Here is a 20,088-nt window from a genome sequence, read left to right as displayed (position 1 = left end):
AAACAAACAAAAATAAGCATTCCTATAACTTAGCGGAGCCCCCAAAACATCACAGCTGTGTTACCTAAACTGCAAAGAGTCTTGTGACTCCTGTGAGAAGTTCAGCAATGACAACCTACATGTTTCTGAAGAATGCTATAAACAATACTTTTGGATATGATTTGTTGAGCTCAAAAAAAAGCTTTCAGACTTTCCTTTCCACTTTATTTTATATAAGCACTCATAATCACAGAAAAAGTATCAGGCCCAGTTTGGAATATATGTTAGGTGCCAGAAGAGGAGGAGTCACATGGTCATAAGCTGGCCATGCATTGGGGGAGATTTACTAAGACTGGAGCACAGAGAATCTGGTGCAGCTGTGCATAGTAACCAGTCAGCTACTAGGTGTTATTTCTCAAAGCTTCATTGACCAAGCTGAATTTAGAAGCTGATTGGTTACTATAAACAGCTGCACCAAATTCAGTTTTACTAAATCTTCTCCACTGTTTGAATTTAATCTGGCCAAAATTCATAAGAATACAGTAACTGAGCAGGGGGGTTTGTCAGTTTATTGTAGTTGGATGAATCTGTTCAGCCTGCAGGATGATTGAAAAAATCGAATATTGTATGGCCAACTTTAGAGCACCGTGTTGCATAGAAATAGAACTTCTTAAATATATTGTAATCTTCTGAAGAAACGAAACTGGTCAACTGAGCATTTCTTTTAAATGAATTACCAGATATTTGTGTACTCCTTTTATTTCAACTCCATTCATACTGCCTTTTTATTGTGGGTTTTAGTGATAGATGTCTATTTGCTTTAGTCTGTTTTACCAGTAAAGGTATCTAAAAGAGAGTTGTAACCCACCTTGCAAACAAAGATTCATTTTAAAAACAGTTTGAATAAGCGTTACGTATTGGCCAGCATTTCCTTTTTTTTTTTTAATTGCCATGTTGTCACTAAAGCTTCAGGCAGTTGTAGCCTTGGGGACCCAATATGGGAACTTCCGAAACAGAAGATCAAAGCAAAGACTACACTTTATAGTATCACATGTTGGCCTACTCTGCTCTTGTTCTACAAGTTTGAATAACCTCTTCCATATATGTTAATAGAGGGATTTAGTACTGGGGTGTGATGTACAACTGCCTTCCTCTCATGGCTAAATGTGCGTTTTGGCTATCCTGGCCTTGTACAAAGTACAAGGATGGCTTGTGCATTCGTTTACAGTAGTTTCCAACCGTAACACAGTTGGTAAGCTAAATGCTAATTGCTTGTTGAGGAATACTGCATGCCATTATTCTTATAAGCCTGTATACCTCCTAACATTTTAATGCATACCCTTAACCTTATTACTAAAAGAAAATTGCCATATGGCCAAAGTTATAGTCTTGCCTTAGGGCTTCCTTACACTTACATGTTAAAGAATGTATACATAACATATAAAATCAGTTTAGAATTCTGTAATTTTGCAATTGGTAGTATATTAAGGTTTTATTAAAAAGTTAATGGAAGTTAAGATGCCCACAGTCATTAGATGACAGTCTCTCAATAGGGCTTACAGAACCTTGTCGAATCACTCTTGTTTTTACTTTGATAAGCTTGTGTCTGCAGCACCCCTCCCTTGTCTCATTGACTTAAAGTAGTTGTAGAGGCTGAAGGTTTTTTACCATAATGCATTCTCTGCATTAAGGTAAGAAAGATTACAAGATTAGCTTGCCCAACCTCCCTAAGTACTTCCTGAACACAATCTCGATCGCACAATCTCGATCCAGCGCTGTGTCTGACAGTGGACATGAAGGCACCAGCAGAAGCAATTGACTCCTGCTGCTGTCAATCAAATCCAGTAAGAAGAGAGCGGGGGACAGGGCTAAGTCAGACTGTGCGTGTCTATAGACACACAAAGCCTGGCTCGAGAGAGAGCCCACACATATGCCCCCATAGATAGCACTTGCTATGGGCAGAAACTGTGAAGAGGAAGAGGTGGGGGACCTGAGAAGAGGATGTTGTATTGTGCCTGAACATCTGACCACCTTATAGTGTCTATGACCAGTTGTATCATTTGACAGGGTGACCACTATGAATGGGTGTTTTTTAATTAATCAGCTTAGTTTTTTTCTAAGTTTTTCTAGTTTGCACATTGCGTGGCCATTTGGGTCTATTCCCTTTTGAGAGGGATGGGGCAACAGCTTACCAGAAGGAAAACTGTTAGTGACCAGAGACGTTTTTTACCCCGGTCTGATCACTGTTCCATATGTTGACCCTTGTATGGGTGTGCCTAATAGACATTTAGAGCTAGTTATAGCCTTTATCATCTTTCTAAATCCATGCGGATAGACCTGAGAGGACAACCACCTAATTCAGCTATAGTGGCTATACAATTTTTGTGGGAGGCCCCCGGCCTTGATGACTGGTCAGTTTTTGGAGAAATGGTGAGACAACCTGTCACAAAAAGCTGTTGTCTTCCCGTACACCAGAAATCAACAGCTCAAGCAGTGTCTGCCAGCATGTGCCATGGACACCAAAACAGGTGCATTTCCTAAATCCCTTTACTTGGCTAGCCTAGTGGTATTACTTTACAACACTGTCATGCTATAATGGCTGTAGGAAATATATGGAAGTTCCAAAAATTTTAAGATCCAGTAATATTTAGATATGGGGTAAAAATGACATGAAACGTGATTTTGATTTCAGATAAGATTTGTGCTATCTTTGCAAAATCTTTCAGTCTGGATATCCTTTTAGAGGATGGAGTTAAATCAGCAACCCTTTCCGACAAACCAACCTTTTTATTGCTGAGGGCAAAAGTTTCTTGTTTTAGGCAGTTCATTTAAATGGTATTGTATTTGTGTGTAAAGAGGGTATCTGAAAGCTGGAGGTTGCTATGGAAATTCTAGCTTTGATAACTGAAGCAGTTATCTCTTAACAGCCACTGTAAAAAAATAAAAGAACTAGAACAAAGGTCTGTTTAGCAGACTGTTACCATGCTAAACAAAACTGTTCTAAGCAATATGTGTTTTCATAATCCCAGCTTAAACATATTGCTATACAGTGTCCCACACAGTTATTGAGTCATTCCTTTATCTACTAACCTTGGCTCAGCGGAGATCATGGCTAATTTATGGGATTAGCAAAAACCTATTCTTCTGGATGTCTCTGCAGTACTACACAGACAAGAAGTTAGTGTCTACTAAAGAACATTCTTTCCTGCTCCTTCCAAGGAAGCATCAAGTTTACCAGTTTACCATTCTATATAATATATATAGTATATGTGTGTGTGTGTGTGTGTGTTGGTGTGTGTATATATATATATATATATATATATATATATATATATATATATATATATATATATATATATATATATATATATATATATATATAATATATATATATAAATAAATAATTTTTTTTTTTTTTTTTTTTTTAAGTTTTTATTTGTTTTTTGGCATACATGCCCGAAACTAACACTAGGTGCTGTAATCACTTGAGCTTGACCATTCTTTATGCACTGGTCTAAGCCGTGAAAAAAGTAAGTGATATGCTAGGCTTAGGCTGAATTATTCATGGGGGTTGTATACTTCCTAATGTCTTCTCTAATTAACCTTAACAAGTTTAGGTTTCATCAATCAAGCAATGTTTGAATAGTGTGCACAATGGTTCTTGGCACTTATGACTCCATGTTTGTTTTTCTGTTGAGGCAACAAGCCATTTCCAAAGCTTTTTTTTTTTTATATATATTACGTAGCTTTATCATACAGTATCTGCTTTTATTTCTTAGTACTAGAAACCCTTTTTTTTTCCTTTTTAATCTTTAAAACACTATTATTAAACTAAGTTGCCTTCAAAGCAAATCCTATATTAATAAGATGGTACCATGCAATGCAATTTAACAAAGCTTTGTTTAATAGGTCTTAAATGGCCTTGGGGTATTCACCAGTCCTGTTTATCTGGCCAAACTTGTTCTATAGTAATCGCTGACTATTCAAACTGCATTTTCTACCTAATCTTCGTTTCATGACAATGCCTTTAAATCACCTGTGAATGATAACTCCCTTTACAATCTGTCATTTTAAATAAAATAAAAGGCCCGGAGCAAAGTTTGTCTGGCGTAAGGAGTCAAAACACTTTCAGAATTTCTTTTGTATCAAAAACCCCTTCGTCTTTTATTATTTATTCAACCTTGTTGGTCCTTTCAATCAGTTTGAATAGCTCCTAATAGATTTTGTTTCAGAACAAACACAGACAAGCTCTAATGCTCTCTTTAGCTGGGAGAATCCTAGTTCTATGGAGTCTTCAGGATTTCACTAACAACTAAGCTGGCCAGTTTCTTGGCAGAACTCTGCTTCTTGGGAACATTTTGTTCATTGCAAAATAGCTTTACAACATAGCAGCTTAAAAAGACATAATTACAGAACCTCATCAGAGAGGCTGTTCCTCTAAATAAAATAAATGACCTCCCAATGGAAGAAAGCCGATCTAAAACCAGAGCAGGAGTGAAAGGATGACATATGTGATTTAATGTAGTGCTCGGTTGCATTATTTTACTACCATTTCTATAATATGAGAATATGACTTTTTCCATTACTTGATATTTCATTCCAGTTTGTCCGCAAATAAAAAGTAAACATCACAAATAAAATATCACACTCATTCTTTAACAAGAAATAAGACATTTTTTTCTGTTTTATAGAGTTTCAGTATACTTTGATGTCCTTTTACAGATCCTACAAATACATAACATAGCTTATATCCAACCATACAACAATTTAACAATATCCATAGTCTATTATATTTTCTACCCTATGGCCTTAGTTACACACAAGTTTAACTGCTTAGTAGCTAAGCCAGTTTAACATAATCATTGCATCTATTAGTAAAGAGTGTGAGTTGTAAGTCTGATATTTAGGAGAATTTGGGTGGAGGCTGCAAAAGTTTAGGGGAACATAGAGTTCTGTTGAGTAGATTAACCCCCTGATGGTAAATGTCCATTCTACAAGAGGTTTATCTCATGTTACTGAGCGATTGAACTCATTAAAAAATTCAGGGAGATGAAAAGTCCAAAAGGTTTGGAAACCCAAGCTCTGATTATTTCTGCAAGCAGATTGGAGAAGAGTGAGGAATTATATACACTTTTCCAGCCAATCTGACTCTGCATCCAGGTTTTTACTCCCCAAGTTTTTCTTTAAACTTGCCAACACTCAATCGGCCTATCCAACAATAATCTGCCCCCATAGTGTTTAAATAACTGCTATTTAATTTCCATACAGAAATGTCCACTCTAATGATTCCGTACATATACGAAGGTCCTTGAGATCCTCGCAATAAAACTTTTTTTCTGATGTGGACAGACGTGCCTATAAGGGGTTATTTACGAAAGGCAGATCCACTTTGCACTACTATTGCAAACTACAAGTGCATAGTGCACTTGGAAGTGCAGTCGCTGTTAATCTGAGGGGTAGATCTGAAAAGAGGGGAAGCTCTGCTGATTTTATTATCCAATCATGTGAAAGCTAAAATGTTGTTTTTTATTTTCCTTGCATGCCCCCCTCGGATTTACAGTGACTGCACTTTCAGTGCAATTTCAAGTGTACTTTGCACTTGTAGTTTGCACTTGTATTGCAAAGTGGATTTGCCTTTCGTGAATAACCCCCCATAGTGTTTGAGGTGACACAGGACAACTATAGTTAACATGTGGTGCAGTGAACAGCTGGAAGTCTGCAGGATGCAAGCTCTTCCCCAATCTGTTGTGATTTCAGCAGTACATTGCTGTAGTGCAGCTTTGGTATGTTGGCAGCCAGTAATGTTTAATTTTAAATGGGGTAAGATTAGTTTTGTTGGTTCTTCATATATGTCTGTGAATTTTGTCCTAGTGACCTGTGCACATAATTACAAATGTGTAATGGTTATGTAGTTAAGGATTTTCTGTGACTCGTAATCTTGAAGGGAAGATAGGTACTTTTTCCACAGTTTTTTTACTGCTTTTTTTTTTTTTTTTTTTGAAGTGTGAATACTCTTGTAGCTGAAGGTTAGGGTAAACGTCATCCCTATTGTTTGCATGTGTCAAGAACAGGAGATACCTGGACTTCATCAAGTTACCTGCCAGTTATGTTTAATTAATACACTTGTAGGTGATTTAACAATGATGCTTTCTTATATAATGGCAGCAATGGGTTGTGTTGGCAGTATCCTGCATTATATTTATTTGCCACTTTAGATTTGGTGACTTACAAAAATACATGGCACTAGGAGCAGAAATATAAAATAGCCAAGCTTTTAACTTTGGGAAACCCTTCAGTAATTACATACTTTGTTTATTATCAGAGCACTATACCGCTTTAGTTGCTAGTCAACTAATGCAGAAACATGCAATATATCCAGATGTCAAGATTTTAACCTTGAGACCTCCAAGACCAATCTTGTGCTGCTCCATAAAATCCTAGATCTTTGTGATCTCAAAGCTCAGTAAACATCAAACAGAAATAAGTATAATCGTAATGTGAACTATTTCAACTGACCACTAATTGGGCTTGATTTAATAAAGTAGACTGTACACTTTGCAAGGGAAGCTTCCCCAGAGTTAAGTGAATGAGGTGAACCTCTGCTGACTTCCATCCATCCAATCATGCCAAGTGTTTTTTTTTTTTTTTTCTTCTTTCATTACACGTGACTGGGTATACTTTGCAAAGGGAAATTTCATCTCATTCAATAAACTTGGGAAAATTTCTTTGCAAAGGGCAAATCCCTTTGCAAAGTGAACAGTCTATTTAATAAATCAATCCTATTGTCTCAATTTTATAGGAAAGAACCCCAATTGAACTATGTATTCCCCCAAGTATCCGCAACGACACTCATGCCAAGTTCCTCAAAATTTGGGAACCATGGCTGTCATATGTATTTTCTACCCTCCCCCAGCTTGCTTGGGCCCCCTGTGAAGTACGGTTCAGATGTTCCCGAACCCTTCTCTTTTCTCCATTTCTTGGTCTCTATCCTTCTGGTCTCCCTTTCCTTCCTAGACCCCTATCCCTTCTCTAGCTCCCTGGGCGACCTCCCTCCCTCTAGCTTCACCTTTCTGTTTAACTTTCTTTTGTTTTCTGCTCCTCTACCCTTTTCAGTTCAGTTTAGGCTGTACATTGCACCACCTTTTGGATTTTGACAGACATACGTGGTGCCCCGTAGTTGTGGGGAACCTCTCTTACGGTACCATTAACACTTATATTTACTATTGCTGTGTTAGCGCTCATTTTTTCTGTTTATATATGTCACCTTATTTTTACTCTTCCTGTGAGCTAATACCTGTTTCAAGCTCAATGCTAGCCCCTGCATGGGTGGAACCTTTGCTTGTTAACCACTTGTTAAACCCGAATAAAAAATATTTTAACAGAACTATGTATTTCCCCAAACATTTTTGAACAGCCCCAGGCTTTAGCCACTGTTGGTTTCCCCCAAAATGCAGACCCCCACAATTATTAAACAAAGATTCAATGGTTATTTTAAACCTGGCTTATCTCCTGCGGTGACTAAAGGTCTACTATCTGCTCTACTTTGAAACACTTGCTGGTCACCTAGCAGGGACAAGTTCATCTTATGACTTGAACGATAACTTGCTGCTTCTATTGGCAGCACAAGATAGTTGAATCATGTTACTGCACTTTAGCAAGCTACAACACTAAGTACAACTATGTCGAGGAGTAAAAAATAATCCGGCGCTGTGCCATGATGTCATTAATAGTCTAACTTGTTCAGTCTTGATTGCAAGCTCTTAAAGGCTGCACCTGTAAAGATAAGTAGATTTGTCAACCTCACTTGCAGCAACCTTTGTAGATGAGCAACTTGTCATAGTTCTTCAGCCTCATACAGCTGTATTGAAGGAATAGAATACGATGGTATATATTGTAGAAGTGTGTTTGTTTATTAACAGTGTAATTACAGTGTACTAATTAGGACTGCCATTAGTGGCTAAAATGTTGATTTATTAAGTAGATTTACTATTGCATAAGCTCCTTCAAAAGCAGCTGACTGTGAGATAATGTTTCCAGGTGAAAATGTGCACTTTACATTTTGTGTACGTGTGCCTGTGTTTACATGTACACATATTAGGGCCAATTAAGCCGTAAGTGCAGGAGGAAACCCATGCAAACATAAGGAGAAAATACAAACTGCAACCTGATCGTGTCTAGAACCCTAGTGCAGTTAAAAAAAGTGTGTGTGTGTGTATGTGTGTGTGTGTGTGTGTGTGTATATGTATATATGTGTGTGTGTGTGTGTGTGTGTGTGTGTGTGTATGTATATGTATATATATATATATATATACACAATTTTTTTTTTTTCCTCCCACCTTGACTACTGCAGCTCCCTCCTCATTTGATTGCCTTTTACCTTTTACCTTTCATCCCCCCCTTCAGACAATTATGAATGCTGCTGCTAGACTCCTCCATCTCTGCCAGTCCCTCCATTGGTTGCCACTCAACCAACAAATTAAATACAATATGCTAACAATAACTTGAAAATCCATCCACAAATTGGCCCTCAGCTACATCACTAACCTAGTCTCAAAATACCAACCAAATCTTTCTCTTTGTTCCTCCCAAGACCTCCTGCTCTTTAGTTCCCTTGTCTCCAACCACCTATGCTTGCCTCCAGGACTTCTCCCGAGCCTCTCCCATCCTATGGCACGCCCTACCCCATCTTGTCTGACTATCTCCAACACTATCCATTTTTATCCCTGAAAAAGTTTTTCTTCAGAGAAGCCTATCTCACCTCCACCTAAAAACTGTATGTTTATTTTCTCCGTCAGCCTATCCCCCACAGCTATTACTTTTTTGTACCACTTATCCCTCCCTTTTAAATGTAGGCTCTAACAAGCAAGGCCCCCTGATTCCTTCTGCATTGAATTGTATTGTAACTGCACTGTCTGCCATGTTGTAAAGCCCTGGGCAAACTGTTGGTGCTACATAAATCCTGTATAATAATGTATACATTATATATTCTGTGTGTGTGTGTATAATGTGTATATATAGATAGAGATAGAGGAGATATAGGTGTGTGTGTGTGTGTGTGTGTGTGTGTATAATGTGTATATATAGATAGAGATAGAGGAGATATATAAAAATAAAAATATTTTTTTTATTATTATATATATATATATATATATATATATATATATATATATATATATATATATATATATATATATATATATATATATATATATATATATATATTTTTTTTATTAGGGGAGGGGAAGCACAGGGGGCCCTAGGTTCTTAAAAACACCCCAAACTATATATCAGTCCTCATGTGTTATTTGCAGAATTCAGGTGAAGACATGGCATGGCTAACATACAATTGATTGCAGCTAGTGTTTATTGGCCACCAGTTTACACAATAACCTCGATAACGATTATCAGGTTCAACTGAAACAACGGTAGCTGGTAAACGCCCAACTGTTTGTTAGAAGGCTTTTCTCTGTACCTGATTTATTGGCACAGATTTGTTAGAGCGGATCTTTCTGGAAACGTTTCCTGTGTCTGACATAGTGGGAGAGTGGTGTTTTCACACGGACAAGTCCCTAGAAGTATGGGAGTGGAGTGTGGAAGGGGCGCACTGACAGCCGTGAAGTTCTGCACTGTATAAAAGTCTGTTTTGTGAAAGCGGCGTGCATGATATTTCTGGCTTGGAAAGAAACAAGCAGAGTGTACTATTTGGCTGCAGTTTGGTACCAGTTTTCTCCATGCTGTGTTTTTTTTTTTTTTTAAAGTGCTGACATTTTAACAAATGCCATAGAAGATCCTCTGAAGTGGAGGAGTAGCTGCATTTTGCTGCACAGTTAAATCGCTGTTTTGATTCAGTCGTCATGTTCCAGTAACTGAGCTTAAACACATTACTCTTTGAAGAATAGTATTTTTGATTTAGCGCTCTGGACATTTCATGAAAAGAAATAAAAAAAACGTGTTTTAGAATTTGCTGGAAAAGAATCAAAAATTATCCTGAACATTGTGTAAATGTGCTTTAGTCAATAGTAATCAAAATGAGAGCAACTCCAGCCTGTTTTTCCTGTAATTCTGGGTTCACACCTCCGTGTGGTGCGGCTCACAGCAAGGGGGTCCCGAATTTTTGCCTGAATTTTTGCCTGAAAAGACACACAGGACTCCTGTGTAAGCCGCCATGAAGATGTGTGAACTGCCTCCATTGAGATCTTCACAATCTCCTGTCATGCGAATTGAATGCAGGGAAATCCGCATCCAATTCACACTAGTGTGAACCCAGCCTAAAGGTTCTGTTTTATTCAGGTCTTGGTATAGGTAGAGGTTGGTGGTCACAATCACATCCAAGTCCAGCTGAATGTGTCTAACTTCTGCTAGCTCTAGTCTACCTTGTTTTAGCGGGCAGGAGGGGCAGCGGAGATGGCATTTACTGGAACCAATGCCCTGTTTTTATCTCCTGCAGCAGCTGAATGCTGGAGGGAGGGAGAGGAGGAGGAGCTAGCTCTCAGCTGCTGCAGGAGGAAAATACAAGGGATCAGCTCCAGTAAAATACCACTCCTGCTCTTGTCTGAGGTCAGCAAGGAAGTGACGCAGTCTGCTTTTGTGATCGATGGGTTGCAGACCTCCCCCTATAGAGTGCCACTTGACTAAAGCTCTAACATCACATCCAAGGGAGGCTTTTACAATTAAATAATGTACCTGAAATATGTTAAATGCACATATAATCTTAGTGGGCGATTGTTGATTTTAAATGGTCTGGCAAAAAAAAGCACAGCTCTAACTAATTAATAGGATGCTCGTGTAAAGGGAGGAGCCAGTGAAATCACCAAATATAACGAATTAGCTCTTATACCAACTACCACTTTAATTAAAGAGCATATGATAGGCAAATTAATAAATCTGTAACAGTAGACACCCCCAAAAATAATGCCTGCAGACCCTCCAGCATGACCCAGCACCAGCAGAGATATAAAACTTCCCCTGATCACCTCTCTGCCTTTCAACAGGCAATTGAGACTGAAATGGCATAGAACTGTGTGTGTGTATATGTGTGTGTGTATATATGTATATATATATATATATATATATATATATATATATATATATATATATATATATATATATATATAGTATGTATATCATTTTTTTTAAATTTGTTTTTTGGCATACATGCCCGAAACTAACACTAGGTGCTATAGTCACTTGTGTGTGTGTGTGTGTGTGTTTTGCAGAAAGAGTTAAATGCCCTGTATTGTTACAGTAGGTAAGCATTTTAAGAAGTAAATCATATTGGGTTCTTATGTAAGGTGGAAATGTCGCCTATCTGTAATTAAATGCAAAGGATTAAACAACTGAATCATCCAGTTATCCTTTAATTGGCGGTAAGATAAAGCGGGAAGTGCCTTACATGTAAACAGAAAATGCAAATGATGTGCTATGAGGATTTACCTAACAGATTAAGTGCCACAGGGCATATCAAGTTGTAAACCAAAGGAATACTAGTAGTAACAGGCCTATCCTATAATGCTGCCTCATTAGATGTAGGTCAGGGATGTATGAATGTATATGACATCATTTATCATGATACAGTTATCTATCACAAAGCGGAGTTGTCCAGTATTGACTGATATCATGTAATAAAAGATTTCAGTTGATTTCTGATTGCTATGGTGAAAAGGGAACTGGATATTGCTATTCTCGGCCAAACTGTGGCCTCTTCTGGCTTGAGAGCTCATAATATGTTAATGTGCATTGTGTTGCTTACAATTATAACCAATTTTCTGCTCAAATAGTACAGACATGTGATAATGAATAACACTGCAGTACATTTATAAAACTCCTTCCAGACTATTTGAATATTTTAAGTAGGTTTATTTAGGACATTTTGGGAGTACTACAGGCATACCGTTAAACACTAAAGTGACCATAGACCCAAAAATGTATTTTCCCAAACTATTGTATTGTAATGTATGACTCCCAAATTATTGGATTTTTGTAAAAAAATTGATTTGTACATAATAATTACCTGTTCATCCATCCAGTTCTTAGTCCAGTATCTCTTTCATCTGAGTGGCAACGCTGCTGGCTGCTGATCCACAGTCTTCTGCGTTGCCACCCCCCAGGTAGCTGCCCCACATGACACTCCTTTGCACCTTGCAGGGCAGCTACATCAACTAGATTGATGCTCCCTGCTCTTTTTTGTTTCTCCCCTGTAATCTGTAACTCTCGTGGACATGCATTCCTGGATGTGCAACCCACCCCCGGCCCCCCGCCCCCCGTTTGTTCTGGCAGTCAGGTGACAAAAAAAATATCTAATTCACATTTAAATAATAAATCAAAAAGGTTATATAAGCAATGCTTGCCTATTGAAATTGCCACATTTGGTTACAAAAAACAATACTCATTATAATAGTTTCAGTGCTTGGGGTGGAGTTTATGTAGATTGACGGTGAGTATGTTGATTGACTGCTCCGGATCTTTCGGAAGTCCTCCCTGTCCTTTAACATAAACTCCACCCCAAGCATTGAAATAATTATAATGAATATTGTATTTTTGCAATCAAATGTGGTATTCACAATAAGCAAATATATTTGCCAGAAAATATCTCCATTCACATATGGAACAATAAGACTATCAATCACATGACCGAATTAAAAAAAACATAAAAAATAAGGTAGTTATAGTAATTCCAAAGCGGGGATATTAGGACAGGCCTTTGATGGGTTGATTTATAAAGAATCTGCATAGCCATCTGCTAGAGCTGTGCGATTCTGGCCAAAATGAGTATCACGATTTTATTTTTATTTTTTTGCTTAGAACAAAGATCATGATTCTCGCAGCATAACATCTTTCACTTTAATCAAAACAAATTTGGCTAACTTTACTATTTTTTTTAATTCATTAAAGTGGATTTTTTATTCCAAAAAAAAAAAATGCAATTGAAAGACTGCTGCACAAATATAGTGTGCCATAAAATATTGCAACAACCAACATTCTGTTCCCTAGGGTCCCTGCTATATATATATATATATATATATATATATATATATATATATATATATAATATATATATATAATATATATAGTTTGGGGGTTCTAAGTCATTGTCTAGCAAAAAATAATTATTTTAACTTGAAACCAGCAAATGTAAGAAAGTTTAAGTCGTTAAACTTCCCTCATTTACACACCAATGTGTACTCCTTTTGATCTAAAGGACAAATTGTTACAATGTTTATACTTAGTTCCCTGGCTGAAGAATGTTGTGATACTTGACAGACTGCCCGTGTTTTTTTTTTTTTCTTTTGATAGCTGTGGCTTCAGCAGAGCAGAGAATTCTCTGCATAGAAAAAAATCGGGAAAATACTTTGTCAAGATCGCAAGGGGGAAAAAATTGCCATAACAATTGCAGCTCTACCATCCGCTAAGTGAAAGGAGTACATGTTCTGTGTGAATGGGGGGAAACAAATTAATGTATATAGGCTGCGCAAATGTAAATTGATTTTAAACAGAAGATACCACATTTGACCTCTAAATGAAGTATTATAGGAAATAATTATGATACTAAGTGCCATCTAATGGCCAGGTTCAGTATTTTCTGTTTTAAATCAATGATTTCCATTTGAACAGCTCTGGATAAGGCCTATTTACAAAAAAACAAAAAACAAAAAAAAAACCCCATTCACATAGAACAAATGTACAGCCACTTTCACTGGGCAATGAAGCTGTTCGAATTCTTTAAATCCCAATAGTGTATCTATGTGTAAATGGGTTTACATGTGCCTTGACACTGACCCCTCAGATACAAAAAGTAAATGGCCTGTGTGTTTTTTGCCATGCTGATAATTGATCCTGTTGCTTGGCAGTTATTCTCGTTAAACAATTGCAAAGAAAAAAATAGAAATATAAAGTCAGTGTTCTAATAATAATCATTCCGTTGACAAGTCTATATTCTCTCTGTCGGTTGCTGGATGTTTAATAATATAAAATGGGTCACCATTCCAAAATAATGACTAAACGGGAAAACATTTGGTGGCCATAGAAATAACAGCTACATACATTGTCTTGACTGATGGAATTGGGCTTGTGTGAACACTTCAGTCATATCCGTTATAATTAAAGTCTTCTTCTGCAGACACAAATAGACACTTTTTTGTGATGTCTCACCAATGACAGAGCAATATGAACTCCTCACTCACAGAGGATTATGGAGGCAGCATATTGCTAAAGAAATTACCAGGGTTAGATACAATTTAACACACTCCTTTGATGTTTCTGTTAATTGTTCATTAAAATATATGGCTTTATGTAATACCTGCACAGATAGGCTTGTGGTGTTATCTCTAGAGTTTCCATAAAGCCTCATATGTCTATATGATGTGTCATCATGAATGTCAATAGAGATATTTGTACTCTTTGGTCAAACTATCATGAAAATAATAAAAGTTGGCTTGTTTGTATGAAACAGATTGGGGGGGAGTATCTGAAAGCAGAGGGGCAAACTACGAAAATAGGAAAGGAAAATGCATATGCTTTAGCCACCATTCACACATCTTAATCTTTTTTTCCCTAGGCCTGACTACGCTCGGCATGCACAATCCCATTCTTTATAATAGTCCCTGTTCACACTGCTATGCTCAATTGCACTCCGCCCTATGCTTTTTTTGAGTGTATTCAGGCGTTTTTTCCCCATTGACTTTAAAGGGTGTGCCTATAAACACATGGGGTTGTTTTACTAAAACCAGAGTTTTTTTTTTTTTTTTTTTCAAGGCTTAATTGAACAAGCTGAAGTAAAACTGATTGGCTACCATGCACAGCTGTGCCAGAATTTGCACTCTTCAGTTTTAAGCCTAGTACACACGATGAGATTATAAGACAAATAATTTTCTATTTTTCCATCTCCATATCGGAAAGGAATAGGTTACTAAAGTACGAAAATTCTCGTATGAAAGAATAATTTGAAAGTGATGTAATGCGTCGTACTGTATTTGTATTTTTGGACAAAAACTTTACTGATTAAACAAAAATCCTCCGATCTGGTATTGTACGAGATAAATTTTCGCGTTTGTCCCTTTGGAAAATTTCGAATGACAGTTGAGTACTAACGATCAGATTATTGTACGATCGCTTCGAAAGCGGTATTTTTTTGTACGATAATCAGTAAAGTAAATCAACCCCATGATGTGCATTTTAGCACTTGAAAAGTCCTATTCTCTAAAACTGCTCTCCTCCCTTTGCTCAGCCTAGGAAACAAATGCCTGGGGCTTGATACTCAATACTCAATGTGCTTGATGCACAAAACTCCCCCAAATAAATGCTTCAAAATCATTAGGAATACGCTCTGTTTAGGCATGAATGCAGGTGGTGGTTGGAAAGTTTTTTTGTACTTTTATTATTTTTAAAGAATGGCTGGCTGGCTGGCTGGCTGGCTATACACAATCTACAGGTCACTAGAGCATAAAGTCAATTTCTGTAAATTTGAAACTTGAAATCTATCTAATTGCAACATTTCTGTCTGTGCTTTATGGTATAGAAAAACTGTAAGCTATAATAGAAAAATTAAATCTCATATCTAATTGGTTACTGTGAGCCACACCTTCCTTTTTGGGTTCCCCCAGTTTTATAGAATTATTTTATAAGGGCTCATGCTTATGGACATACAAAGGTGTATAGGTATAAAGCGTTAAAAGTTGCCTGAATTTGGGGCACCCAGGAGCCCCATCTGCTGTGTAGTTCTGCACTGAAATTTGCATTCAGGAACTTATACTCATATGCGTGTGCCTGTAAAGTACTACAGTTTATAGTTGCATATTTGGATACAGCATATTCTTGCAATACAATCTTAGGAGCAGAGCTACTACCTGGGGATCCTGAGAGTTGCAAATACAGACAGTTTATATGCTCTATTTTTATTATTATTATTATTAGTAGTAGTAGTAGTATATTTTTTTCAGGTACTTATATAGCGCCAGCAATTTACGCCACACTTTAGATATATATTGTACAGTCACATCAGTACCTGCCCTCAAGGAGCTTACAATTTAGGGTCCCTAACTCGTATTCATTCATACGCATACTAGCGCCAGTTTGGACAGCAGCCATTTAAGCTACTAGCATGTCTTTGGAGTGTGGGAGGAAACTGGAGTACCCAGAGAAAAATCACGGAGGCACTGGAGAACATGCAAACTCTAGGCAGGTAGCGCCATAGTTGGGCTTAAAACTGTAGTACTGCTAGGTGAAAGTGCCAACCACCTGTATTTACGTCACTGGGCATGAGCCCTAAGAGTAGGCGAACACTTCTTTTTAAATTAATACAAAGAGCAATAAAGAAGTTTCCCTGTTTCAAAAGTTAAAACTGTGTTCCCATGTCTTTTTAGAACTTATAATAGCTGTAGAGATCTGCATCTGCTCCGGCAGCTCTATCTGCTGTTGGACCACTGCCCACCCAGGCTGACTATGAGTCACTGTAGGGAAAGTAAACCTTATCCCTTTTTAATCTTTATGCATGTATCATAGACCTTCAGAATATTTTTTTGTAGTATGAAACCTCTGTATTCATAAGAGTCTTCTATTTGTGTTTGCAGGAGAGAAGCCATACAAGTGTACGTGGGAAGGTTGTGACTGGAGATTCGCCCGCTCTGATGAACTGACGCGTCACTACAGAAAACACACAGGAGCTAAGCCCTTTCAGTGCGCGGTTTGCAGCCGAAGCTTCTCCCGCTCCGATCACTTAGCCCTACACATGAAGAGACATCAGAACTAGAATGGATCCTGTCCGAAGGCTCTTCGCTATGCAATCTTCTCCCCACTGCCTCATTGCTGAAACACTATGCAGACTGTAGTAACTCTAGGGTCGTTGCTGCATGCAAACCTATTATCCCTGTTGTGGTATGGACTTGCAGGAGGGTGGGGTGGGAAGAGGAACTGGAACATAATAGAACGTGCTTTTTTTTTTTCTCTTTATTTATAACTCCGTATTAAAATACCACGTGATCAACCAGTCAGAGAATGTTTGCTACAACCGTTCTGTTTTCTTTTCTTTTGCAGTATACAGTAGCTGGCAGGTTTCATCTCAATACAGCTTATTTACATCTCAACACACAAGGGTTTTTAAGGGTTGTTTAGTGATGTTTTGACCAAAGCACTGTCTTTACTGTTACAGTGTTTAGTAAATGAAATGAGGTCATGGATGACTGCACGCAAAGGACAAGCCATTATATATATATATATATATATATATATATATATTCTCCGAAATATTCATTTAATACTTGAGCATGCAAGTACATCTTTTTATTTTATTTTATTTTATTTTTTTTACACTTCAGTGTCACTATATAATTTAATATTGTTCTTAATCTCATTAGTATCTAAATTTATCCTAAACGTGGCTCTCCATATGTTTAACGTCGCTTTAAATGTAGTTAAGTGAGGTCTTTTAGAGCTAACTACCCAAATATATTTCATTAGCCTTTAAAAAAACAAACAAAAAAAAAAAACCGCACTGATCTTTTGGAAGCATTTCTTCTATTTATATGTAAAAGTACAACGTGGAGTTCACTACACAAGCATTTAGCTGATTATATATAGTTTGATAAGCTCGCCTAATACATTTGTAGGCTCCCCTGTGTCATGTCACTGCAGATACTGATCTGATCCATAATAGAATACTGTACTCTCTGAATGTTTGCTGGGTTTCCCGATAGGAGCTCCGCTGTTTAAATGATTACCAGCGTGGAACCACAGTACTAATCATTTCGCCTGTGCATCTGTGATATCGCTACATCTTCTGCAGGTGTGATATCGCTACTAGCCACATCTATGCAATTATATAACTACCTACCAAATATATTTTATGGATAACCAACAGCATTCAGAACTAGCAACATAAGCCTTACAGTTACATCTGTCCCTCCTGAATTTTTTGTGTTGGCAGTGACATTCTTCTTGTGAATTTTTCACAACGTTTTTTGCACTTGATCTGTAATTTTTTTTACAGGATTATCCTTATCATCAGAACTAACAAATAGGATATGATTAAATATGATAAAAGCTGATGTTAAGAATCGTGTAGGTGATCATTTGTTTCGAACTGTTTATGCAACCTATATTATCGGACACGGTAATTTTTTTTAAAAGTTACTATGCAATTTACTCTTGTATAATTGCAGTACCTTACATAATGGTGTAACCAAAAATAGATTTGATGAAGGTTTGATGCAGCAAAAAAAAAAGCTTGAATTAACCAAGGATGGTAAAGACAAAACACAATTCACAGAAAGGGTCTTGTTTGTTCTATAAAATGCTGTATTTTATTGTCTATTTATTTTGTGGTTAAAATTGGTGTTTTTGTAAGATTGCTACTGTATTTTAGCTACCTTTTTTTGATAACTTAACATTATTGTACTCCTTCAAATGTACTTTTAGAACGTGTAAATACATTACAAATGTAAATAATTTTGTACAACACTTTTGATCGTTTGTTTATATGAAGATGTGCACATTTTTGTTGCTTTATTGCCTTGTATTTTTATATTTGTAGTTATTATAAAAAGGGACATAAGACTGTTTCCAAAAGAAAGTTATTTGTACTTATAAACAACAATAAACTAAAGTACTTAAATATGTCCTTTGTGTTATTATTCACATGATCTTTAAAAAGAAAAAATACATATTTTTTTTTATTATCATAAATAAGGTACATACTTACTTACCGACAACTGGAATTAGTTTACATTGGGTTAGCATATGGCCACTCCTGCCATTATCACTTTTGTGAATGTTTTTGAACCCTTACTTTAAATCAAGCTGGGCTGATACTGCTGTTAGGGTTAAGGACCTGACTTTTCTGTTTGCCAGGGGTTATTTACTAAAGGAAAATCCACTTTGCACTGAAAGTGCACTTGGAAGTGCAGTCCCTGTAAATCCGAGGGGAACATGCAAGGAAAATAAAAAAAACAGCATTTTAGCTTGCACATGAATGGATGATAAATTCAGCAGAGCTTCCACTTATTTCAGATCTGCACCTTAGGTTTACAGCGACTGAACTTCCAAGTGCACTTTCAGTGCAAAGTGGATTTGCCTTTCGTAAATAACCCCCATTACCATCTAAGCAAAATACTCACTTATGTTTTAGCTGCTTGTGTGGAATTACTGTAAGTTTTAAATACAACGTAAGCTTAAACTGCAAATCTTTATTAACCATTGCTTTGGAAAAGCAGTAGGATTGTTAAGGTTAAATTCCAGGCAAATACAAATAAAATAAATAAAAGGATTTGTAATTTTTGTCTAATCTGTCCTGAGATTTACACAGCCATGCCACAAAGCAGATGGGAAGAGGCAGAGTGTACAATCTAAGTGTAGTAGGCAATACATGTATTGTGAACAGAAAAGACAAGTGGCAACTCATGGAACAGTGAACAAAATGTGCTTGTCATCAAATACATTGGACTTGGGCTGGCCATACATTATACAATTTTCCTTTAGATTTACCAAAACCATATAATATGAGGTCAAACTTAAACTCTTTCAATTTGTATGCAATTAGGCAGGCCTTACACTACATAGTTGAAGGTAAATCTTAAGCCTCATACACACGATAGGACTTTGTACAAACGTTCCCTTGGATTTTTGTACAAAGGGCGTCGGCCGAGAACTTGTATTGCATACACACAGCAGGACTTTTTCAGCCAACTTTCACCAAATCACATGTTTTTTCTGCTCTTTACCGCCAACTTTGGTCAACTTCTGTATTGTTGTCTGATCTTTTGCATTGATTCTGAGCATGCCTGTTTTTACTTTGTACAAAAGTCCTATGGTTTTCTGTACACATGATCCGACTTTGCTCCATCGGACTTTTGTTGCCAGAAAGTTTGTCCTTTCGCACAGCCAACGAAAGTCTGATGAAAACCAAAAAAGTTTGTCCGATGGAGCGTACATACAGTCGGATATTGCTTCAAAACAGCTGATTTGCATGTTTGTAGTCAAAAAGTCTGATTGTGTGTATGGGCCTTAGAGGAAATTGAACAAGAAAATTGAAGGTAAATCTAAAGGAAATTAAATAAGTAAATTGTATACTGTATGGTCAGCTTTGGCTGAGGCTCCTGGTGAGGTGCAGTATTTGGATAA

At 37.0% G+C, this 20,088-nt stretch overlaps 1 protein-coding gene across 1 annotated transcript in view; it reads left to right on the top strand.

The window, feature by feature from the left end:
• KLF5 (KLF transcription factor 5) overlaps window positions 1–18,587 on the top strand; it is a 33,841-nt gene extending 15,254 nt beyond the window's left edge. Inside the window, exon 4 of the mRNA XM_077483122.1 lies at window positions 16,545–18,587. Coding sequence (XP_077339248.1) covers window positions 16,545–16,723 — 179 coding nt within the window. The 3' untranslated portion in view covers window positions 16,724–18,587. The remainder of the gene's footprint in view (window positions 1–16,544) is intronic.
• The last annotated feature ends 1,501 nt before the right edge of the window (window positions 18,588–20,088 follow it).

This window comes from Lithobates pipiens, unplaced genomic scaffold (genome assembly GCF_037356315.1).
Source record: "Lithobates pipiens isolate NorthernLeopardFrog02 unplaced genomic scaffold, aLitPip1_a1.2 Scaffold_16, whole genome shotgun sequence".
In the NCBI taxonomy this organism is placed as follows: domain Eukaryota; kingdom Metazoa; phylum Chordata; class Amphibia; order Anura; family Ranidae; genus Lithobates; species Lithobates pipiens.
The sequence above is the reverse complement of the archived record's forward strand: the minus strand, read 5'-3'. Positions and strand labels throughout refer to the sequence as shown.